Genomic DNA, 25,066 nt, shown 5'->3' with positions numbered 1-25,066 from the left:
TTACCAGATGTCAGCAAGTAAATACAATTACAGTAACAGCAAAAAATGTTATCAAATAGTGCGTGTGTTACACACATACACATATATGCAATCATCTAAAATTAAAACAAAACTTATACTGTAGCCTTCAAATCTCTAAAAACATTGCCTTTAATACAGATTCTTGCTTATAATTTAATAAATTAAAAATCATTAAACTTTGCCTCTGCCTAAACAGCTCAACTAGAAAAGCTAAAAGTAGTAGTATAAGTACAAAGGAAAAGCATACTAGATCTAGATATCAAGAGCCAGCTCTGTCACTTACTAATTTGTAACTTACCTTTCCTAACAACTAGTTTTCTCAACTGTAAAACAGGAATATGAAAATGCTATAGTGTTGCAATATTAAATGAAATGACACACATTAAGCACTCAACAGGCAGCAGCTTCAATATGAATGGAATTACTGTCCACTTTCTGAATTTATTCCTTGTCTGCAACACCTCTTTATCCAAAGATCCCAGACAAATAACTTGTTAACAAGGGTCACCAACTCACTGCCTATAGAGGCCAGGTAGGTGACACAAATGATTTAGGCAGGCAGAATATGAAAACTGCTACTCAAATCTAGCCGGTTTTGCCATGTAGAAAGTGAACCTAGCATTGCCAGATCATCTAATTCTTCAAGAAAATGACATCCAAATTTTCTGTCAACTGCCCATTTTAAATTGTGGGCAATGAATTCAAACTTATTTTTTAAAGCCACAAATCAAACAAAACCCACCTGTAGGTAGAATACAGCCTGGAATCCTAGTTCGAGGCCTCTAGGTGCTGTACATCAAACAGCTAAGAATAACTTTAAAGAGAGATAGGAAAACACTTTGAATAGTTAAAGGTATTATGCGTTGTAAGTCCTCTACTATATTACTCACTCATCTCATCAAATTTTTTGAGTGCCTAATTGTGGCCAGATTCAGATAGTATAATTGGCTGGGTGTATGAATCCATCAAAGTAATAGAGGCCACTACTGTTTACAGACCTGTTAATGTGGCATTTTGCTCAAACTAGTAACTACAAAATCTGGGCCAGCAATGTGTTTGTAATGCTTTTTTTTTTACAATTAATAATTTGGTGCTTCATCATTTAGATACAGCCTTGAGATTTTTTCCACTCTGTCTCTCAGCACTGTCAAGAATATGTGGCCCCTCTCCTACTCCAGTTGCCCATGCCAGAAACATGAGTTATCTTTGACTTCTCTCTTGATGATTATTGGTATTGGACTGGAAATGGAAGGTAAGGTTGTCATTTCTACTTCCATATACCTTCCAGAGATCTTTATAGTGAACTTCAGGTCAAATCACATCACTCTCTTCAATATCATTCAACAGCTCCCCAATGCCCTCACAATTAAATCTAGATTCATTAACATGGCATAAACACTCTTCATGATCCAGGCCCTGCTTACCTCTCTATCCCCAACAAACCCTCCAAATCCAGCCATCTGAACTACCTACAATTTCCCTAAAAAAGGCATATGTTCTCAAGCCACTGTACCTTTGCACACACTGCGGTCTACCTCTGCAGGATTTTTACCTACTCTCTCCATCCCCCACCACCCCCCTTTTTTTCTTCTCCTGGCTATAAAATCAAAACTCAATTTAGAAATTATTTTCTCTAAGAAGGCTTTCCTAGCTATCTTTCACTTTTTCTCTCACCCCATAACCACACTGACAGCATTGAATGCTTTTCTCTTCTGTTGTACCCTGTGCTTACCTCTAGTAGAGCATTTACCATATTGTATTATAAACTGTCTATTTACCTCTGTCTCTCTCTAGCTAGACTTTGCTGTTTGAAGACAGGGAATATGTTCTTTAATCTTTGCATCCCCACTAGGACAGTGTCTGGCACACAAGAAACAAACTCATTATTCAAGAATAATGAACAAATCAGCACTATCAACTTTATTCGATTTACTGTTAAAATATACAGCAGCAGATACCAGAACCATAAATCCCTTTTATATGGCTGATATAGGATTATGTTTACTAAGCTCTCTACAAGAGTATCACTCTGCACTGTATACCTCCTCTTCTGAATACTACATATAGGCTTTTTCTATGTGCAACTGTATACCTCCTCTTCTGAATACTACATATAGGCTTTTTCTATGTGCATCTGAATTTCTCCTAAATGCAAAGCTGTCCACATATCTTGTAAAGATTCAATGAGAGAAAAATCATTTATGAAAAACAAGAATATGCAGTTACAGAATGCTAAAACAAAAAACATTAGTAAACTTGCCTAAACTGGGATTCATATAATTTATTGTTCAATGAAGAAACTCCACTTAAAGAAAGAGGTTTATCAAATTACCTCATCTTTCCTTATGTCAGGGTGCCAAATTAAAAGCGAATAACATAAAACCCAATTATCTTAGTGCTTTCCTTAAAGACCAAAACACAAGTAAGGACATTGACCTTGAATTCCTCCAACAAAAACATATTTTTAAAAATTAGATTATTTTTTTTTTTTTTTTTTTGCGGTACGCGGGCCTCTCCCGTTGCGGAGCACAGGCTCCGGACGCGCAGGCCCAGTGGCCATGGCTCACGGGCCCAGCCGCTCCGTGGAATGTGGGATCTTCCCAGACCGGGGCACGAACCCATGTCCCCTGCATCGGCAGGCAGACTCTCAACCACTGCGCCACCAGGGAAGCCCTAAAAATTAGATTATTTAACAAGATTTGGAGGTGAAGATATGAAAGTTCAATAAAAAAACTTTATTGATTACTTCTGTTTCCCTCTATATAATTCTCTCTATATGTAATACATGATTTCTCTAGATATAATTCTCAAACATTTTGATGCAGAGTTTTGGTTTGTATAAAATTTTACATCAGATGTTGAACATTTTCTTAACCATTTCTACTAGCAATCTCTGTTCTACGAGAAAAAATCTAAAAGGTACAGGACATAAAATTGGCAGAATCAATGAGATTTTTTCTTAATGCCTCAAGCTAGTCCATTATCTGCTCTTGCACTAAATGAATTAACTATATTTACTTTTGTACACTGATCATATTATCAGGGTTTGCCCTACCTGGTTAAGAGAAAGAACACTAAGTTTCCTTTATGGTATCTAGCTTGATCCAGTAACAGTTAAACTTTCTATGAACCTAGGACAAAGACAAGGTTTCACTGAACTCTGTAATGCTAATTCACTATCAAAGCAATATTAGGAAAACAAAGTACAAGGAAAACCAATTATTCTTTAAGTACATCCAAAGAGATTCCCCATTCCCTAAATTTCTTCACTATTGTTAAAATTACTGTTCAATTTTGAGCAGTCTATGAAAGCTCAATCAACCACACTGGCAAAAATGTTTCTATACCCTCTACAGTTATTTAAATGCTCATATTTTAGGTACTTCTTTGAAAACATTCTTATCCGGAGGGTATTCTGTGGTTTATGAAAGCATGCTAAAGCACAAAACTCTTACTACAAAATAGAAGAAAACTGTCAATTCTTGCCAGTTTGCATACTCTTGGAAACATATAACCAAAATAAAAACATTACTTACTTTTCAGTGACTTTTACTGAAAAACCCTATGTAATAACAATTCACCTTTATTCTGATCCTTGTGCCAAAGGCAATGCGCTCTTCTTGGGGAACTACTCATATTCTGCAGCTATGCCAGTTCTCCGGGAGCCATCAACTCAGCTAAAGAAAATGTAAGTGTGCCTTTTTTTAAAAAAATTCATTTACAAAATTAAAATTTTTATACAATTTTATACTACAAAATTTTGTTACAAAATTTTATACAACAAAAATTAACCCTTTGACTACTTAAAAACCACAAATTACTTTATAGAAAACATTTAATGCTCAAGATACACATATACACACATACACATAATCAACAGAACTCTAGGGATATATCTGCTGTGGAAAACGAGGGACTCCAGGAGCACGCACCTTCATCAATTTGTGTCTTGTTTAATTTACTCCTGCTACATTTTGAAACTAAGAAGGCAATGAAAAAAAGAATATATCCTTTGTTGACTTTATAAACATTGTTACATAACTGGATGTCTTAAATCTTAAAATACCACTTCCATGATGTGTTGATACAAATTTCAAAAGGTGGGTAAACTTGGCTTTTACTTTTCTTTCAAAACTATCTTCATGGGCTTGTTTCCCAAATTTAGGCCTCTCAAAGCCTCAACTTTCCCTGAAGCTCTACCCAAACATTTCTCACTGCCTTCTTGAATACTGTAACGTCAACTTTAAACTCCTTTGTTCACTTGGTAAAAAAATCATTTATTGAGCTACTCCAATCTGTTGGCACTGTGTTAGGGATACACATGTGAACATGACACAGTCCACGCCCTCTTTAAGAGACTCCCCAGACTTCCCTGCATTTGTCCTTCCACTGTCATTCAGACAAAAAGATCTTAGCATCAGCTTTAACCTCATTCTCATTTATCTAAAACAGTCTTTCCATCACTACTACCCTAATTCAGAAATGCATCACTTTGCCATTCTTCCCACCTAATATTTATTATGCAACATTTACTAAGCACAGTACTAAGCACCATACATGCAATATCTCATAATCATCACAATAATCCTAAAGGATGGGGATTATTAGTATCTCTATTTTACAAATGAGGAAGCTGAGGCTTAGAGAGATCAGGTAATTTATGCATGGTTACAGAGTCAGTAAGAGACAAAACTAAGTCTAGCACCAGAAGCCATGTTTTTAACCACTACCTTATTGCATCCCCAATGATCTGTAGCAACCACTTTCCAGTCTCCATTCTCTCAAGATTTTTCTATCCAATAAATCCTTTACCCTATAATACCCTTTCTAAAGGACTATTCTTTTTTATCTCTTACCAACTAAAGTGTGTCTCCTTAACTTTCTCTCTAAAGGGGGCAGGGGGAGGGTGGAGGGGCCCTGTCTTATTTTCTTTTGTACTCCCAACAAAATAACAGGCACTTAGTAAATGCGAAAATATGTGCTACTGATGCTAATTCCCCTCCCAAACATTAAAAAAAATTTTTTTTATTTTACTGTGGTAAGAATACTTAACATGAGATCTACCCTCTTAACAAACGTTTAAGTGTACAATACAGTATTGTTAACTATAGATACAATGTTGTACAGCTTATCTCTAGAATTTATTCATCTTGCTTAACTGAAACTTTCTCCCAAACATTTTTAACAGCTCATCACTATCTACAAAATAAATCCAAATGCTTCTGTGTTTGGCACTCCTACTTTTAATTTTCAATTTCTCAACATAAATCCCGTTCTACACACACAAATTATTAAACTTTAGTATTTTCTTCCATAACTACCACCAACCACTTACTTAAACATGGAATTTTCCTTTATATATTTTTGGAAACCTCATCTTCACTGGTCTCATAGTTTAACCTGTTGTTAAAATATATAAACACTGCTCTGATTTCTAAGGGCTTTCTTTCCTAAAAAGATCCATAAAACAAATGCACAAAGAGATAAAATTAGTGTGGTCGCTGAAAGTAAAGAGAGAAGTTGACCTAGATAAAGTTTATCTCCAATTCAAAGAGTCTAAAATCTGAATGATTCTATGACATAAGAATGGGTAAAATCATCCAAAGCTGGAAAACCCTTTGGTCTTTTGTGTCCTTTAATTTGTCTGCAGAGTGAAAAAAGATGTTTGTCATCAGATGACAAGAATATCAATAAGCTGGTATTTCCCAAAGACATGATGCTTCTTATAGCAAGCTCCAATTTATTTATTCATTTAACAAATTCTTGAGAAATAGAAATGAAATAGTTCCTAACCCATATTCTAGTAGAAGACACATTTTAAATAATCACACAAGTAAATATATAATTAAAAGTTCTGAAAAATGGTATAAAGTTCGGGCATGATGAAAGATTATAATAGGGTACCTGATTTAAGGACCGGGGTGGGTTTTTAAGCAGAGAAATGATGTGTTACTGCTGAATGGAAAAGTGATGTGGTTTGTTTGGGTCTGGGGAAGAGAGTGAAAGGAGCAAGAATGAAAGAAATTAGGACAACCAGACAGGAGAGTATTGAAGTGATTCGGCTTATAACGACAATTACAACAACAATGAATGCTCACTGGCTATTTACTCTACATCAGGTGCTTACCATGGTTATTTAATTTAATCCTCATAGCAATCCAATAAGGTGATTATTATTGCCACTTTACAGATGAGAATATAGGAAACATTAAGTCCAGGTGAGAGAGGACTGTGGCTTGAACTAGAAAAGTGCTAATGAAAATGTACAGAAATATATTCAAGACCTATAATGAAAGTAAGAATAAACAGAACCTGAAGAGGGTATAGATACATGGGATGAGGGCTTTCAAGTTTCTACACTATGTAAATGGATAAATGGATACACCACTTAATGAAACAGGATACCGGAAGAGAAAGCATTTGCGTATGGAGAGAATTAAGACTGGTTTCAGACATGTTACATTTGAAATTCCTAAGAAAAAAAATCAAGTTGAGATGTCAAGCAGACAGTTAGCTATTTAGATCTTGAGCTGAAAACAAAAGGAACACGCTGGAAATAAAACTTCTCATCAATATACAGGTAGAATTTAAAGCACAGGGTGGAAGGGAAGAGTAAAAGGAGAACAACCTAGGACTGAACACAGATAACCATTTTACTCCATCAAACATCTCTCCCTATGATCATCAATTACTTTGATGTCAACAGGCCTTTCAGTCTTCATTCAACTTTACCTTTCAGCAGAATTCAACATTATTGATAACTTCCTTTACCTTTTCTACAAGACTTGTACTCCTCTATCCGATTACTAAACACCAAGAATCCCTCAGGTGCTCCATCCTAGGTCTTTCTTTTCTAGCACTGTACTCTCTTTAGGTAATTTCATCCACATCCATAGCTTCAATTACTATCAACATGACAAATGACATCTACATATTATATACGTTTACCTATATATCCAGCTCAGAGCTCTCCTCTGAGCTCCAACCCAGTATCCCAACTGCCTACTTGACATCCTCTGATAGCTTTTCCTGTTAGAGACTTGTCAGACACTGCCACCCCAAAAAAGGTATTTACACAGAGCCTAAATTTTGAAAGGATTACAAAACCACTACAGGTCAACTCTTCAGACAGAATTTTGTCGTCAATTATCATTTCCTTTCACGGATCATGACCTAAAACAGGTAAACCTGACAACCAGATCTGATGGCTAGAGATGGGGACCAACCAAAGGCACTAAAAAATATAAATCATGCCTTTTAGTGAGAAAAGGTTAGGAAAGAGAAGGTGAAGAACAGCCAAGAGAGTGAAACAGTATCATATCCCAAGGCCTGATGGACGTGCGGCAACGGAAGTCACCTGAAGAGATAGCAGGCCTCTCTAAGGGACGAGTGGCGGACGACAACAGCCCCTAGCAAAGAGGGGTCAGGTTCGGGTCGCGGAGGGAGCGAGTGACGGTAAAGACCAGGTCAAAGGAGAGGAAAAGCCTGGGGAAAGACCTAAGTGGAGTACCTGTGAGGCCAGAGGGGGCGTCGCGAGGATGGGGTCGGGCTGAGCAGCAGCCGGGCGAACTCCAGAAGAGTGAACGCCAAGTGGGCGGACCGCACGGGGTGGTTGGGCCGGGGGAGCTAGGGGAGCCAGGGTTGGGGCGCCAGGGTAAAAAGGCTCAGTTGAGACGCTCGCCGGGCCCACCTTACCTGTGCCTGCGAGTCCGGAGCCTCGGACAGGCCTGCCGGAAGCACGAAGTCCTCAAGGAGGGGGAGGAGCCGGGGGTTAGGAAGGAAGGGACACCGGGCACGAAAGAGAGGGGCCGCTCGCTCCCCCAGTCAGGGAGAGCGGCTGATGGCGGGAACTGTGACCACACGCAAACACGCACGCACGCACGCACACCCGACGCGAGCAGATGAAGCGCGTGCGCGCCAGTCTGAAAGCTCCGCCCCTTCTACTCCCTCGCCCCGCCCCAGTGCCGAGCGAAGTCTCGCCCCAGCCCTGACCGTAGTACGCATGCGCACTTTCCACTACATTCACTTTCGCCCTCCCACCGTTTCCCTCCTACTCAGCCCAGTTGGGCATGCGCACTACTTGTCCTCCCGGGACTGCCCGGCTTTTCCCGCCCTTCACTGGCCTCCGGAGAAGGGTCAGAGTTCACGCCCTTCTCTGGAGATACCTGCTCCAAGCCGGGGACGCGGGGACTAGTAGGTGGCGGATGTCCTTCCTGTCCTGAAACTTAAGGGACAAAGGACAAACTCTAGAACTGTTAGCTCCAAGAGCTGGGAGGCGGGAAGAGGTTGTGTGGGCGGGGTCAGGGGTGAAAGGTCAGAGGGGCTGCGAAGGGGCGGAGCCAGCCGGAGGCGGATGGCGGCTGTGGCGGCTTATCTGCTTCAGCGTCAGAGGCGCTGAAGCTGGGACGCGGGTCGGGCGTGTCCGGCGGTGGGAGGAGAGCGGCGGCCGCTCCCAACATGCACAGTCTGGCAACGACTGCGGTAAGTGACTGGGCCGCCCAGCCTGGGCCCAGAACGCCTCCTCAGCCCCGCGTTTCGGCCTTCTTTCCTAGCTCCCTGTGTCGGGCTGGGAGTCCTGCTCCTCCTGCCCTCAACCCGCGAAGCCCCGGCCCCCTTCCTCGCCGCGTTTGGCTGTGGCGGAGCCGGCCCCCACTTTCCTCGCCGGCCAGCTCCCGCGGCCTCTGACGCCGCGTAGCGCGTTCTTTTCTGGCCCCGGGGCCTGGTCCCGCGGCTGGAGCGCCTCCCTCGCGGCCCAGACGGGCCATTCATTGATTCATTTCGCTGACCAACAGTTTCAGGGCGCCAGTTCCGTGCTTGGCGTTGGCGGGGGCGAGGGGACTTCCGCAGTCCGCCTGACACTGCCCGTGCTCTTGGAGCTCCCTGCTTAGGCACATCGCGGCGGGGAGGAAATGGCTTCTAGCTCAAACCACTTGCTTCACAGATGCAAAATCCGAGACCTGGAGAAGCAAATAGTTACCATGTCCGACTGACGGTTCTCTGCGCTTAAAACCTTTTTTCACACATCTCATTTTACCAGCGAGATCTTTTACCAAGAAAAACAGATAGTGTAAATTAACCTATGTGAAGTAATCCTGTGGTCTCCCATTGCATTGAGAGAAAATCCAGACTCTTTGCCTTGGCCTACAAGGCCCTCTGAACGTTATGTACCTTACCCAGGTTTTCAGTCTCTTCTGTCACTTGCTCCGCAGGCTCCAGCTACACTGGCCGCCGTTACATCTCTTCTACTTAACGCTTTTCCACTCCAGGTTGCATCTCTTACACACACACACACACACACACACACACACACCCATGTGGGTGTCCGGCTCCTTTTCCCTCAGGTCTCTGTCTAAATCTCCCTAGAGTTGCCGTCCCTGACCGCCCTATTTAAAGTAGTTCTGTAACCCCCCAACTTTTCTCTGTTAGAGTACCCTTCAAAGAATTGATCCCAATTTGTAATTCTTGTATTAATTTACTTGTTTGTTATTTGTCCCCCTTTTGAGGTCAGGGACAGGGATCATGTGGGTCCTGTTTATATGGTTACTCCAGTGCCAAGTCAGTTCCTGGCACCAAGTAAGGGCTGAAATATTTTGCTGAATGACGCCGTATAGATGAGGGAGGTGACTACTGAGAGCAAATAGCCGTAATGAGCAGACAGGATCTTGTGATTCGAGCATATTCTTCTGAATGCCCATCCAACTTTTTCAGTTTAACCAAGGTGAAGTGACTTAAGGAGAGAGTAATATACTTAAGTTGCATTACCAGGCAAAATAACATAAATCCTAAATAGAGGACAAAAGTTGCCTCAACTTTGAAGTCAGAAAGTGAGCTGAGTGTGACTAGGCTATAGACAGCATTGTCATTTCCAGGGCAAGTGGCATCTCTGCCTCCTGGCACCAAGTTTCTAAAGTGTTTGTAACTTTTCACAGAGAGAGGTACCTTTTATATATCTCTTAACTAGGTGACTGCAATTTCCCCAGCTTTTTTGTTTCTTCCAGATTTTACATGTAATATGGGAAGAAGCTAGTCAGAAAATGAGGTTGTTGCTGGTAGGAGGGGGGCAGGTTAAACAAAGGATTCTGCTAAGGTTGGCTTATTCATCTCTCAAAATCTGATTGTCTTCTCTAGGCTTTGATACCAAGCTGCTCTTTCCCCTGTGCCTCCCCAGACTCTACCTATTCAGTTCCTTTTCAGTTGCTCCCTAATACATCTTTTGAACAGATATTAGAGCTGTGGTTCATTACTTAAAAACTCAGTACGTGTTTCTTCAAGTAAATTTATAGTGCCTTACATTTATTTAGAAATTGAGCTTTTGATACTTTTTTTTTTTTTTTTTTTTTTTTTTGGGTACGCGGGCCTCTCACTGTTGTGGCCTCTCCCGCTGCGGAGCACAGGCTCCGGACGCACAGGCCCAGCGGCCATGGCTCACGGGTCCAGCCGCTCCGCGGCATGTGGGATCTTCCCGGACCGCGGCACGAACCCGCGTCCCCTGCATCGGCAGGCGGACTCCCAACCACTGCGCCACCAGGGAAGCCCAAGCTTTTGATACTTTTTAACCTGTTATGCTGTTTGGACTACACAAAAGCTCTGACAAGTTCATTTGTACCACTCATTCACTGGAATATTTGGTTAGTGAATCTGAAGCAAAAAAAAGTTGAGCCACCTCTTTCCCAACCCTTAATGCCTTCCATTAGGCTAAACTGCCTGTGTTATTCTGATCTGGGTAAAGGGACACTAATGGTATATATCCCTCACTAGAAATTGAGGAGTTAATAATACATGCAGCAGTGCCTGCAGTAATCTAAACAGCTTGAGAAGATGCTTACTTTTTGTCTAATGATGAAAATTTGTGTGTATCTTTATTTCTTTTTTTAAATAACAAGTAAATCACTTCAGCTAGGGAGATAGTACTATCAAAGGAGAATGTGATCACATACGAATGCAGGATGTTATTCACTAGATGGAAGAATTGAGATCATTTGGGATGTGTCTTAAATTTTGACTCTTTTCTTTAGTATTTTATTATGCCAGCAATTTGTAGTATAGTGGACTCTTCTCATTCTTTGCAGAATACATCTTAACATCTTCATTATTGCCATCACAGAATGTAATTTCTTTCTCACATCTGCTAAATAGAAACAGAAATACCCCACAGGATTGTTTTAAATAAGAATAAGAGAGTGCTCAGTGGTTGGCTAGGTTCATTCATTGGTTAAAAGACTTGCTGCCAGACTTTAGCCTTGGGACTCTAATTCCTGCCTCAGCAAAGTAACAAATCACCTGTTATGGACCTTGAAGACTGCTTCAGCTTAATAGTACCACAGATCTTCACATACAATGGGTCTTTTGTAATGAATGTTATACTAGTGATCTAAAACAGCCAAACGTAAACCTTTAGGAGGTGCATTGGGTATGCTTCGTTTTTTGTTTTTTTTCCCCACTAATTTCCAGTGGCAATTCTGACATCCTTAAACCCTTGCTTTTTCCTCACTTTCCATGTAACCAGCAGCTGCATTAGTCATTTTATATCTCTTCGCTGAAGCAGTGCTAGACCCCTCCTCTTTGGCAAGTAGAAAGAACATTAAGCACTCTGAAGGATCTAATTCAGACAGCTGTCTCCTATTGAAGATTTAAGCAAATTAACCAACTTTTCTTTGTTTATTCACTTCTATTTTTAAAAAGTTATTTTGAAGAACATTCTGGCCCATATTTTATAAAGATATGAGGATAGTTAAGCTAATTTAGTGTTTCCCTGTGGCACTATTAAGAAAGGTGTTTTCTTGTTATATCATCATTATGTAGACACCCAAAGCCACGTGTTGAGTCATCTCCAGACCAGAAATAATCTCTATTTCAATCTAATTCCATTTTTTATTCACTATCATGTATTCATTGATAAGAAAACCAACAGCTGTTTTGGTCCTCGAACATGAAATTTTATTGATAGATTTGGCCATTTTCTGTTTAAGAGAGCCATCAACAGCAATTTTTTAGTTTACTCAAGGGGGGATCATATTTCTTTCCCATTTATGGGTAAATGTGGATCTTTTCTAAGTTCTAAATATCTTCTTTTCACATTCTGTTAAGATTTTTCAGAAGTGGAAGACCAACTATCAGTACCCTTTGTTAGTGACACTTGGAGTTAACCATTGGTGACTCACTTTGATAAATGTCTTAAGCTTCACTGAAAGAAAAATGTTACTTGAAATACATTTTCCACATACAAACCAATAAACAGGAAGGAGGAGAATGAGTCCCTCCTAGTTGATAGTACAGACATTTTTTAACACATCTGTTGAAAGGACCACTGACTCTAAGTAGGTTATAGCTAAAAGTATATAGTTACATGTAATTGATCTTGTTTTTGACGTTGGAAGTGTTGAGGGTGATAACTAATAGTCCAAATCAGACTTCTCATAAATGACTTTACCTCTGGGTATGTTAATTGAACCCACTATTTACTCAAATCCAACTGTAACAGAATATCAAACTTAAACTTCTGTATTGGGTTCTTAAATAATTTCTTCAACTTGGAGGAATATTTGTGATTTCAGTCCTATAGACAAAGTAGGACTCACTGATTCTAGAGAGTAGACTAGAGTTTAAATGTAATTCTGCCATATACTTGCTTGTGTAAACTTCAGTATATTAAACCTCCCTGAACCTGTTTCCTCTTAGAATTTTGAGAATAATTTGAGGTAATCCACAGTGACTGGCACATAGTATTTCAGTAAACATTGTCTCCTATTAAAAGTTCTTAGAAAAAATCAAACCTAGTCCATAGTAGAGGGCTGTGTGTGGGGTTTTCTGAAAGGAGTATAGAGAATTTGGGGGGGATAATGGAATGTCCAGTAATGTATCTTGATTGTGGTGGTGGTTACTTGGGTATATAGGTTTCTCAAAATTCATTGAAATGTACACTTAAATGGGTGCACTTAAAAGTTGTATGCAAATTGTACCTCAGTAAAATTGATTTTTTTTTTTTTTGCGGTACGCGGGCCTCTCACTGTTGAGGCCTCTCCCGTTGCGGAGCACAGGCTCCCGGACGCGCAGGCTTAGCAGCCGTGGCTCACGGGCCCAGCCGCTCTGCGGCATGTGGGATCTTCCCGGACCGGGGCACGAACCCGCGTCCCCTGCATCGGCAGGCAGACTCTCAACCACTGCGCCACCAGGGAAGCCCAAATTGATTTTTTTGTAGCCAGTTAGATTAGTCTCTCACTTGTAACTAAAGAAAGAAATTTTTGAGATTTTAGAGCTGAGACTTTGATAATTAATTTAGTTCCCTCATATAACCAATGATAAAATGGAGGCTTAGAAAAGTAAATGATTTATTCTAGGTCACACAATGGTAAAAATGGCAAAACTTGTTTTGAAGCCACTTCTAGCTCCCAATCCAGTGTGCATTCCAGTTATGTACTTGTGTAGTTACTTGCAAATCAAGGTCTTTCTTCCTTTTTTTTTTTTGCAGTACGCGGGCCTCTCACCGCTGTGGCCTCTCCCCTTGCGGAGCACAGGCTCCGGACGCGCAGGCTCAACTCTCAAGCACTGCGCCACCAGGGAAGCCCTTTCTTATTATTTTTAATTCTTTTTTGGCTGCACCACACACGGCCTGCAGGATTTTAGTTCCCCGATCCCTGGATCAAACCCGGGCCCCCTGCAGTGGAAGGTCAGAGTCCTAAACACTGGATCACCAAGGAATTCCCAAGGTCTTTCTTATTCTTAAACTTGACAACATGTTCTTAATTTTAGGTCTGTAAAAGGGGTACAGGCAGGATCTATGAGTTCCCTGAAATTATGTATAAATTTTAGGTAAAAATAAGTTATGTGCAAAACAGTTTGAAATTGTGTATTTTTCTAAGGAAAAGATCCAGAGATTTCAATTCAAGAAATGCTACCCTCTGCTTTTGTGGTAGTATCCTGCCGTTATTGTTAATGTGTTTAAGTTAGGTAGTTTCCAAAAGGGAAATCAGATAAATTTGCTTCTCTGCCACTGGACGGTGTGTGCTGGTAGATTGTATCAGCCACAGCCTCAGAAATGTATTAGTAAATTATAAATTTAAAGAATTATAGCAATTGAACTAGGAATCTTTAGAGGTAATCTTTAAATAGAGAATTGGAGGAGGAGGAAGTCTGCCCACCGTTTACTCATAGTTCCATCAGTTGTAAAATGAGGATTATAACCACGGTGCTGTGATCATTCAATGAAACCATGCTTTTTAAAAGTACAATACAGGGACTTCCCTGGTGGCACAGTGGTTAAGAATCCGCCTGCCAGTGCAGAGAATGCAGAGAACACAGGTTTGATCCCTGGTCTGGGAAGATCCCACATGCCGCGGAGCAACTAAGCCCCTGTGCCACAAGTACTGACCCTGCGCTCTGGAGCCGAGCCTGCGTGCCACAACTACTGAAGCCCTTGCACCTAGAGCCCGTGCTCCGCAACGAGAGAAGCCACCACAATGAGAAGCCTGCGCACCACAACAAAGAGTAGCCCCGGCTCGCCGCAACTAGAGAAAGCCTGAGTGCAGCAACAAGCACCAAACACAGCCAATAAATTAATTAATTAATTTTTAAAAATAAATAAATAGGGCTTCCCTGGTGGCACAGTGGTTGAGAGTCCACCTGCTGATGCAGGGGACACAGGTTCGTTCGCCGGTCAGGGAAGATCCCACATGCCGCGGAGCGGCTGGGTCCGTGAGCCATGGCCGCTGAGCCTGCGCGTCTGGAGCCTGTGCTCCGCAACGGGAGAGGCCACAACAGTGAGAGGCCCGCGTACCGCCAAAAAAAAAAATAATAATAATAATAATAAATAAATAAATAAAAGTACAATACAGTTCCCTCTCTTTCCTCATCTACCCCACCCCCTCTTTTACTTCCCACTCCCTTTTAGGAAGGCATCAATTTTCAGATTCTAACATTTTTGGGACAGGTGTGCCTAAATGATCTTTGGGATTCAGAAGGAGAGTCAGATGCATTTGGGGTTTTTATTACCATCAAGATCTAGTAAGATGCTGGAGTTGTGCTTTGGGGCTTTATTCAGGGATGAAGTCCAAAGTATTTTATCAGTCGTCTGGTAATATAAGTTAATATAGAAATCAGTGCGTAATTCAAAATGTAAAAATATGGGAATTCCCTGGCAGTCCAGTGGTTAGGACTCGGCTCTTTCACTGCTGGGGCCCGGGTTCCAAGATCCTTCAAGGCAAGCAGCACGGCCAAAAAAAAAAAGAGCAAAAATACTTCCTTTTTATTCTCCAAAATAACTAACTTTCCTTGTGTGTTATAAAATTACTTGTTGATGTAGGTAGGGAAGGTGTGTGTGTGTGTGTGTGTGTGTGTGTGTGTGTGTGTGTGTGTGTGTGTCTGTTGGTGGTTATCACTAGCTGAATTATGCCCATCTGAGCCATGATTTGACATAGGGAACTATGTCAAACTATTTCACTGACTTTTCCCATTAAAATGATGGTTATTAAGTACCTCATAATCTCAATAAGTAGAGAATTTCTCTTAGTATCAATGATATTGTTCATGGGTGTTGATTGTTTTTCAGATTCTGCTGAACTAACAGCAGTAACATTTTAATTTTTGTCTGAGATTTTTTTTTTTTTTTTGTCTGAGATTTTTATATATTTCCTATCTCTTTTGTCTAGGTCACAGGAAATAGTTTTTTGGAACGTTGTGTTTAGATCAGACCTAATCTTTCAGGCAAGTGAGAAGCAGCATTAGCAAGGCAGTTAAGAGTATGGAATCTGCTGCCAGACTACCTGAATTCAAATCCTAGGCTTTGCCACTTAACTTTTAAATAACTTCTCAGTTTTCTCATCTATGAAATGAGGGTGGTAATGACAAGTATTTATTTAAGACAGTGCCTGACAGAGTAAGCACTATGTATGTGAGCTCTCACTTTTATTTTAAGAAATAATTGTATTCATCCGGTAACGAATAGGTATTCAGTGGGTTTAAACTAACTCCTCCTATTAAATTTGGGGCAAAATTCACCAGGGGTGATGAAAAGGAGGGTCCCTACCTCAGACATTTCCTGGTACCAAACTGCCCTAACTGCCTTCTGGTTGTTAGAGTGGCTGCAGAACTCATCTCTAAGCTTATATCTGAGGGCCACATTACCACCTACCTGACGTCCATAGCTCTCTTAGAACTAAAGTCCAATGGAGGCTGCAGAAGTTGTAGTATTACTGGCAGCAGGTGGTCATGGCCTTAGGGACCCAAGTAGGCACCAGATATTGACCCTCCAGAGTGCCAGCACCGCTCCAGGGGCACGATCTCCTCTGCTGTAGTCAAGCCAGCTCTGGAAACGTCATATGTGGAGATAGGACCTGGTGTTCAGAAGCCACAACATGCTGACTGGTGTCTACCAGTGCAGCCTGGCGTTGTTCACCTAGGGTTCCCCAGGACAGGATAGGGTACAGGGTGCTGGGTACAAGTCACACATTGGCTTTAGAGAGGGTGATGGAGTTTACTGATGGTGGTGTCTGGATGACAGGCCTCTAGGAATGAGTAATGACTAATCAGGATAGACACTATATTGCTGGAGCATTATCTGTGGGGCCCTCTTTAGGATTGTGGGTCATCCAAGAGACTGTGGGCAGGAAACCCAAAGCTAAAATTTTAGCCCTTGTTTCTACTGAGCTTTTAAGGTGATGTAATACTCTAAATGTAAACATATCCTATCTTCTGGTGGGAATTACATTTCCAAAAATAATTTTTAAAGTCAAGGGCCTATCTGTGGCAACATAGAAAAGTCAAGTGCTTGGACCATACTGTTTTTGCTGTTGGGAGCGGAGGGCAGGAAAACTATTCCTTCTGCATCATTTAGGAGCCTATGTTTTCTTGAGGAGCATCACTGATGGGAATTACAAAGCAACTTTTAGCAGATTACTCTGAGGCACTTAAAGAGGACTTAAATTACATGGTATTTTAGTCTGTTTAGCAGAACACCTTATGGTTCATTCTAGCAAGCAAGAGAAATGATAAACGTTAAACTAAAAGCTTCTAATCAAGCTTCCATTTATAGAAGGCAATTGTTCAGCTTGAGTAAACGTGACTACTCCTCAAAGTCCATCTTAGACTTCATTCTGTTCTTCAGCAAACACAGTTTTCCTTTTTGTTCCTCATTTTTATATCTGTGCGATGGGTAGGTCATCATTCTATCACACTAAGGTGTAGTGGGAACATGTGCATAGATTGAGAAGCTGGTGTAATATGGTTCAAGAAAGATTGGAATATGCAACTTTTGTACTTGGGTGAATTGAGCCAGTTAATTCCTCTGAGCATTAGTAGTTTCATCTGTAAGTGTAGATCCCTTTTTTCTGTCTGCCTACCCTATAATTCCTCATGGTTTGGGGGGAAATTAAGTGAGAAAATATTGGGCTAGGGATGGAAATCACCATGAATTTGTTAGGACTTTAGAGCCAGAAATAGCAATGGTTATCATTTTTCTGGTTTCCCATCTTATCTTCCAGATAAGAATAGTTAAGGGACTTAACCAAGGTACAAGCCTGTTTGACAAATGTGAAGAATTATAGAAGTGCTCAAATTTTTTGGAATATTGAGATTCTTTAGCACAATAAAGAAAGCATGTTCTGTTTATATAGTCCCTACACGAGTAAGGAATGAATGAATCTCTGAGGGGTGGAGGTACAATATGTATAAGAATCATTAGAGGGGGGAGTTTTTCCAAATTACGTAGATTTTCTGCTTCATGGAGGGGGATGCTGGAATTACTGGGGAAGGAAGAGCAATGTGGGGGAGGGCTTTTTCTTTCAAAAACCATCATAGGCACATGGTTAAAAAAAAGAGTTTAAACTACATGCAGAAGATTTTATTGTATACAATGACAAGTAGGTCTCCCATATAGATTCCAACCTTAGAGGTAACTACTGTTAACAGTTTCTTATGTGTACTTCTAGAAATGTTTTACATAAATATATAAGAATATATGTGTGTGTTAATGGAAGCGTATATGCTGTTCTGCACCCTTTTTGGGTTTTTTTTTTTCCTTATTTAGTATCAGCACAGTATAGAGCTAACTCTTTTTTAAGGGGCTATGTAGTATTCCATATAAAAATGTACCCCTGTATATTTAACCAGTTCCTTATTGATAGATGTTGATAGACTTCAAGTTTTCTGCTTTTAAAATAGTGCAGCAGTAAATATTCTGGTATATCTTCAGTACAGCCCAAGTAGACCTGTAGGATAAATTTCTAAACATGAAATTATTAAAGAGTGTGTGCCTTTTAGATTTTGATAGATTTAATTCATTTACATCAAGTATATGTATTTAGAAAAGCTCCCCTAGTATTTACAAAAAATATGTTCCCTCCAAAGGCTACTGCAGAGTAAGACTTGATTTGACTCTAATGAAACTCACGTTTACTTTCTTGTTTTCACTTGAAGCCTGTGCCTACTGCACTGGCTCAGGTGGATAGAGAAAAGATCTATCAGTGGATCAATGAGCTGTCCAGTCCTGAGACAAGGGAAAATGCTTTGCTGGAGTTAAGTAAAAAGAGAGAATCTGTTCCTGACCTTGCACCCATGCTGTGGCATTCATTTGGTACTATTGCAGCACTTTTACAGGTGGGTATATATCCATGAGTTGCATGTCATTCCTGTTTATCGCACTTGTATCTCTCTGTCTTTGCCCAAATGATTATGAAAACTTTGGTAGGATGGTTTTTTCTTTTTATTATTTTTTTAAACTTTATTTATTTTTTAATATAAATTTATTTTTGGCTGCGTTGGGTCTTCATTGCTGCGCGGGGGCTTTCTCTAGTTGCGGTGAGCGGGGGCTACTCTTCATTGAAGTGCACAGGCTTCTTACTGCGGTGGCTTCTCGTTGCAGAGCACGGGCTCTAGGCGTGCAGGCTTCAGTAGTTGTGGCATGCAGCCTCAGTAGTTGTGGTGCACGGGCTTAGTTGCTCCGTGGCATGTGGGGTCTTACTGGACCAGGGATCGAACCCATGTCCCCTGCACTGGGCAGGCGGATTCTTAACCACTGCGCCATCAGGGAAGTCCTAAACTTTATTTTTTTAATTAGTTTATTTATTTATTTTGACTGCACTGGGTCTTCATTGCAGCACGTGGGCTTTTTGTTGTGGCATGCGTGCTCTTCTACTCGCGGTGCATGGGCTCTAGAGCATGCAGGCTCAGTAGCTGCAGTGCGCGGGCTTAGTTGCAGTATGTGGGATCTTAGTTCCCCGACCAGGGATCGTACCCGGGCCCCCTGCATTGGGAGCACGGAGCCTTAACCAGTAGACCACCAGGGAAGTCCCAGAATGTATATATATTTTTTAATGTTAGCATTTGTAAGAATCTGTTTTAGAAAAGTCTAAGGTACTTGTTAAAATGCAGATTCTTGGATCCTACCCAAGAGATTTGATATATTTAGTCTAAGATGAAAAATCTATTTTTAACAGGCAGCTCCCCCACACCTAGGTGATTCCAATGTACATGGTGTAAGAGCTACACTTTGAGAAACACAACTTTAGGAGTGCTACAAAATAATATTTACTACATGGTGGGGGGGATGGAAAGGAAGGTATAAGAACTGAAAGGTATATTCTGGGGAAAGAAAATGTTAAGATAAAGGTATAACAGCTGTAGGATTAAAGGTGGGTATTCTTGTACATTGAAGAATAAATAGCTGAAATTTGGTTCTGACCAGAACGGTCATTTGTGGGGAATAAATTGATACGGTATAGTCCTATGAACCAAGATAGAATGATCATCCTTTAAAGTATTGTCCATAATTCCCAATAATTAGATCAATTTTTTTAATCTGTTAAGTAAATTCATATTCTGTCCCTACAACACGTACCCAAGAAACTAATCTTTCTTATAAGAACATTTTCTGTGTAAAAGTTTTACAATTAAGATAAATGGAATTGTGTTCAGCAAATCATTGCCTTTCGGCGGAGAATACATATATTCCCTGCTGTTTGTACATATCCCCACACATATACCCATGTTCTTATCTCCCCCTTTTTGCAGTTGCTACCTGACCAAACAGAGACTTTTTTGTGAGTCACTGTGGTTGATTTACTAACACTTTCTGGCTAGCTATCTCATCACTGCAACTAAAAGTAAGGTGTTGACAAAAGGGGGGATTATAAATATGAGTCCCTCAAGTGAAAGCCTCAACAGGTGATGCAGGATATAGGAGGAAGTATGGTTGACCACAGTTGCCTCCATAGAGATCTTCCTAGAGATATATGTAGAAATGTCTCAGATAGTCTCAGTCAGGTATATTTCTGATGAAAGGATAGGAGTATTGTTTATTTCTTCCCTCTCTTTTAATGGTTCGCTTCTTATAGGATACGTGGAATTAAAGTTGTTTGCTTTCATACCATGGGAATTAAAGTTGTTCCTTGTTCATCTGGTGCTGATTTCCATTTTTAGGAAATTGTAAATATTTATCCATCTATCAACCCACCCACCTTGACAGCACACCAGTCTAACAGAGTTTGCAACGCTCTGGCATTATTGCAATGTGTAGCATCACACCCAGAAACCAGGTAAATACTTTGAATGAGTGTGTGGGTAGAGGTTTGTGTTGAATGTGGTCCTAACTTCTGAATGATGAGAGGAGGGTCATGCAAGTAGGGTGCATGTGTGTGGGTGTGGATCTTTGGGACTCTTCTTTTACTTTTTTTTTTCCTCAAGAATTTCTGGTCTCTAATTCACCAGATTTTAGTGTAGTAACAATATGGTATTGTTTAACATGTTCTTTTATAATTAATTTTTTGCCTTTTCAAATTATGGTAAAATATAAATAATGTAAAATTTATCGTTTGAACCATTTTAAAGTATACAGTTCAGTAGTATTAAATACATTCATAATGTGCCATCATCACCACCATCCATTTCCATAATTCTGTTCATCCTGTAAAACTTAAACTCTATACCCATTAAACAATAACTCCCCATTCCCCTGCCCCCCAGCTCCTGGCAACTACCATTCTACTTTCCGTCTATGATTTTGACTATTCTGAGTACCTCGTTATAAATGGAATCTTATAGTATTTGTCTTTTTGTGATTGGCTTATTTTACTCACCATAATATCCTCAAGGTTCATCCATATTATGGCATATGTCAGAATTTCCTTCCTTTTTAAGTCTGAATAGTATTCCATTGTCTTATTTACTTTTTACCCATTGGTAGCAAGGAACTTTAAAGGATTGGTGGTCACCTCTCAGGAAAGGTCAGGCATACAGCTACTTCTCCCTCCTGAATCCATGGTAGGTGTCACTGTGCCACGCATGAGGCACAGTGCATGGCATTTAGTAGGAGTTCAGTTAGTATTTGGACTCAGTACTTTTTTCTCACATAGTAAGCCAGATTTGGCTTCAGAATCTTTTTTAACACAGGATTTTAGGCAACCTCTGTAATAAATGAGAATTGGCATTCAAATTGAGACACTTTTGCCTTCCTGCTATATCTGACAAATTAAGAAAGGGGAGATTCTGTTCAGGAATCTGCTTTGTGACTTTTATGGCCTTAAAGCACTTAATAGTTATTTTATTAAAGCCTTTCCTCTCTTTGTCAAGTTTTCCTTATAAAATCTGAGTGCTAGGTTGGCACTGACCTTTCGGAACTTTAGAAACATTGCTAAGAAAATTACTTTTAAGTACTTAAAAATGCAAGAGTACTTTCTTAAAATTTTTGGGTGTTGGCTCTCCTGTAAGGTATAATTATAAATTATATAAAGTAATAGACTGATTCCATATTAGTTGCTGAACATATTAGCTGCAGATTGAAATGTTTTTAGGATACTTAGTGTATCTGAAAGCTCTAACCAAAAGAGTATTTAAGCATAACAGATAAACCTTGATAATGGCTGCCTTATTTTGTTGTCTTGGTTTATAAGTTTTTGTCAGCTCCTACCTGTGAATATTACTGTTGACCCATAAACTAGATGAGGTAGGGCATCTAGGAGAATCTCTTGGGCCCTTAAGTGCATTTTATGACCTATTTTTTAAAACTTGCAGTTGGATATTTTATCAGTTTTTAAAGTACTTGGTACTGAATACAGGGAAAATTGTGTGTTCTCTTAACCATTGGTCTAGGCTAGGGTTTTTCAGCCTTGACACTATTGACATTTTGGGCTGGATTAAGTCTTTGCGGTGGGAGGAGGGGGATAAGAGGGGACTGTCCTGTGCATTGTAGGATTAGCAGCATCCTGGCCTCTGCCCAGTGGATGTCAATCCCTTCAGTATGACAACCAAAAATATATCCAGACATTGCCCCTGAGGGGGCAAAATCACCCCAACTGAGAACCACTGGTCTAGACTAATGACCAGTAACAGTCTTTCCTAGAGATGCCTTGGTCAAGCAGTGTTATAGGCCTTACAGAATTAACCACCTGGGAATGTTCAGAATCCTTAGAAATTAACTCTGGGCTCTGAATGTGATTATTTTTTTCTTTTAGGTCAGCATTTCTTGCAGCACACATCCCACTTTTTTTGTACCCCTTTTTGCACACTGTCAGCAAAACGCGTCCCTTTGAGTATCTTCGGCTAACCAGTCTTGGAGTTATTGGTAAGTTATTAGGATCGTTTCGCAAGCCTGGAATCATCATCATTCATAATAGTGGTCTTAGGTGTTTTGTCTGTTCTTTTATAGCTTTTGTTCACCAGTTATTCATTTTTGTCTTCGGGGTTGAGTCTAATAAATTGTTTTTACTAATAAATGAATATCAGAACATTATTGCTCTTACCAAGTACCATTCTGAGTATTGTTAGTAAGGCTATAAGACCCAACATTTGGGATTAAATTCAGTGTGTATGTAGAAATGTTTAATAATTGTAGGGAAAGTAAAGAACAAGAGTGTTAACAAAAAAAGATTATTATTACAGGAGTAAGAATTTGAGTTTGTTTCTTGGTTTGATTTTTCATCTTTGTCACTTCTGAGCTGTTCTCCCATAATTCCAGGGATTTACCTTCTGTTTTAGCTCGTTGAATTTTTGCATGCTCAAATTAATGTTTCCATGTACATTTATTATGGGAGATGTGTCTAAAACGCTATATCAGCTATTTCAGATCTTAGACTCCAGGGTAGGAAAATCTTTAGATTTGTGAAATGTAAATACATTCAAGAAGATTTCTTTCCTAAATTGCCCTTCCGTTTTTCAGTGTCTTTTTCTCATAGTTTTTGCTCGACATACTAACCAAATAATAAGAACATCAGTTATACAAACTTTGTTTTGTTTGGTTATTATTTTTATGTTCAACCTGTGTTCACATCCTTATGTCTATAAACCATGAATCAAGAAGTATAATTTAAAAGTTTGGTATTTCTCAGGAACATTTTATTCTACTTTTAAGAAGTAACTGTTATCTCATACTCCAAATGAATGTTATTGTTTTTTACATCTTCTCCCAAGTGGTACTGTAATTAGAAACTTTTTTCCCAGTATATTCTTTCCAGCTTGTAAGATATAAAAACGTCTCGTGTAGGATTTAAAACATCAACATGATTCCAGCCAAAAGAAAACACTTGTATTCATTATTCTAATTCAAATCATCCTACTTCTGCTGTTTTTTTTACTACTGTGGTTGGATGATGCACTTATGTGGTGTTAGGGTAAATGTTGACTGTGGTGGGGGGTGGAAACAGTACTTGGATAGTATTAAGCCAGTTGTCTACCCTTGCATGTATTTTTAGAAACTCAGTTTCTCCCAAGTCATTGAGAGTACAAGCAGAAGGTGAATGTTTGGGCCTAGACTTTTTCCTGCAGTTTAAGGGTTATCAGACAAGTTTGAATATAAATGAATTGATACATAACATAGATTAGAAAATACTTGAAACTGAGTAAAAGTAAAAATACAACATATCAAAATTTATAGGATGCAGCTTAAAGTAGGGCTTAGAGGGAAATTTGTAGCATTAAATGCTTATACTAGAAAGAAAGAGAGGTCTTCAATCAGTGAGCTAAGCTTTTCTTTAAGAAACTAGAAAAAGGAGCAAATTAAACCAGAGCAAACAGAAGGAAGGAAATAATAAAGACTAGATATCAATGAAAATATGAAAAGAAAATCAATACATAAAATCAGTGAAACCAAAAGCAGGGTTTTTTTGTTTGGTTTTTTGAGATATAATTGACATATAACATTGTATTCGTTTTTGGTATACAACATGATTTGGTATATGTATATATTGCAAAATGATCAGTACAGTAAGTTTAGTTAACATCCATCATCACACCTAGGCAGCATTGTTTTTCCTTGTGATGAGAACTTTTTACGATCTCTCTTTTTAAGATTTCTCTTAGAAGCTTTCAAACATACAATACTGTATTGTTACTGTGGTCACCATGCTGTACATTATACCCCTGGGACTTATTTATCTTATAAATGGACGTTTATACCTTTTAACCACCTTCACCCATTTCATCCACCCCAATTTTTTATTGAAAAAAATTCAATAAAATTAATAAACCTCTATCCAGACAGACTGATAAAAAAAAGAGAAGACACAAGTTACAAATACCATAAATGAAAGGGGGTGCATTATAAAAGACTCTACAGACAATTAAAAAGATAATAAGATAATACTGCTAATAACTCTTTGTCCATGAATTTGACAACCTAGGTGAAATGCACAAATTCTTTGAAAAATATGGTCTGGCAGAGTGCACTCAAAAAAAAAAAGAGATAAGCTGAATAGTTTTTGTAGTTAAAAACCTTCCAACATAGAAAACTCTAGGCCCAGATGGTTTCAACTGGTTAATTCTACCAAAAACTTAAAGAAGAAATAACACAAATTCTGTTAAAAACTTTTCCATAACGTGGAGAGGAGGCTTCTCAACTCTTGGTGAGGGCAGCATTACTCTGATAATAAAAACAGAAAAAGAAGTAAAAAGACTATAGACCAGTATCCCTCATGAACACAGGTGCAGAAATTCTCAACAAAATGGTAACAAATCAAATCCAGCAACATGTAAAAAGGATCATAATGACCATGTGGGTTTTATCCCAGGAAATCATTCTGGTTCAGCTTTCAAAAATCAGCCATTATGATTGACCGTATCCACA

At 39.6% G+C, this 25,066-nt stretch overlaps 2 protein-coding genes across 9 annotated transcripts in view; one reads left to right on the top strand and one right to left on the bottom strand.

Annotated features, from left to right (window-relative positions):
• USP37 (ubiquitin specific peptidase 37) overlaps nt 1–7,872 on the bottom strand; it is a 92,062-nt gene extending 84,190 nt beyond the window's left edge. For 5 of the 7 annotated variants that reach the window (XM_032637251.1, XM_032637247.1, XM_032637250.1 and 2 more), the window contains exons 1-3: nt 7,717–7,872; nt 3,603–3,698; nt 764–835 (exon numbers count right to left, since the gene is read on the bottom strand). The gene's annotated coding sequence lies outside the window, so the exon portion shown is untranslated. Of the gene's footprint in view, nt 1–763; nt 836–3,557; nt 3,699–7,716 lie in introns of all 7 variants that reach the window. The other 2 variants (XM_032637248.1, XM_032637249.1) reach the window with 2 other exon arrangements.
• Nucleotides 7,873–8,111: 239 nt separating this feature from the next.
• CNOT9 (CCR4-NOT transcription complex subunit 9) overlaps nt 8,112–25,066 on the top strand; it is a 28,609-nt gene continuing 11,654 nt past the window's right edge. Inside the window, exons 1-4 of one of the 2 annotated variants that reach the window (XM_032638056.1) lie at nt 8,112–8,502; nt 18,430–18,609; nt 20,431–20,546; nt 22,461–22,570. In XM_032638056.1, the coding sequence (XP_032493947.1) occupies nt 8,479–8,502; nt 18,430–18,609; nt 20,431–20,546; nt 22,461–22,570 (430 nt within the window). In that variant the 5' untranslated portion in view covers nt 8,112–8,478. The remainder of the gene's footprint in view (nt 8,503–18,429; nt 18,610–20,430; nt 20,547–22,460; nt 22,571–25,066) is intronic. The other variant, XM_032638058.1, reaches the window with a different exon arrangement.

The sequence above is a fragment of the Phocoena sinus genome, chromosome 7 (genome assembly GCF_008692025.1).
Source record: "Phocoena sinus isolate mPhoSin1 chromosome 7, mPhoSin1.pri, whole genome shotgun sequence".
In the NCBI taxonomy this organism is placed as follows: domain Eukaryota; kingdom Metazoa; phylum Chordata; class Mammalia; order Artiodactyla; family Phocoenidae; genus Phocoena; species Phocoena sinus.
Note: the sequence above shows the minus strand (reverse complement) of the source record. Positions and strands in the feature narration are given on the sequence as shown.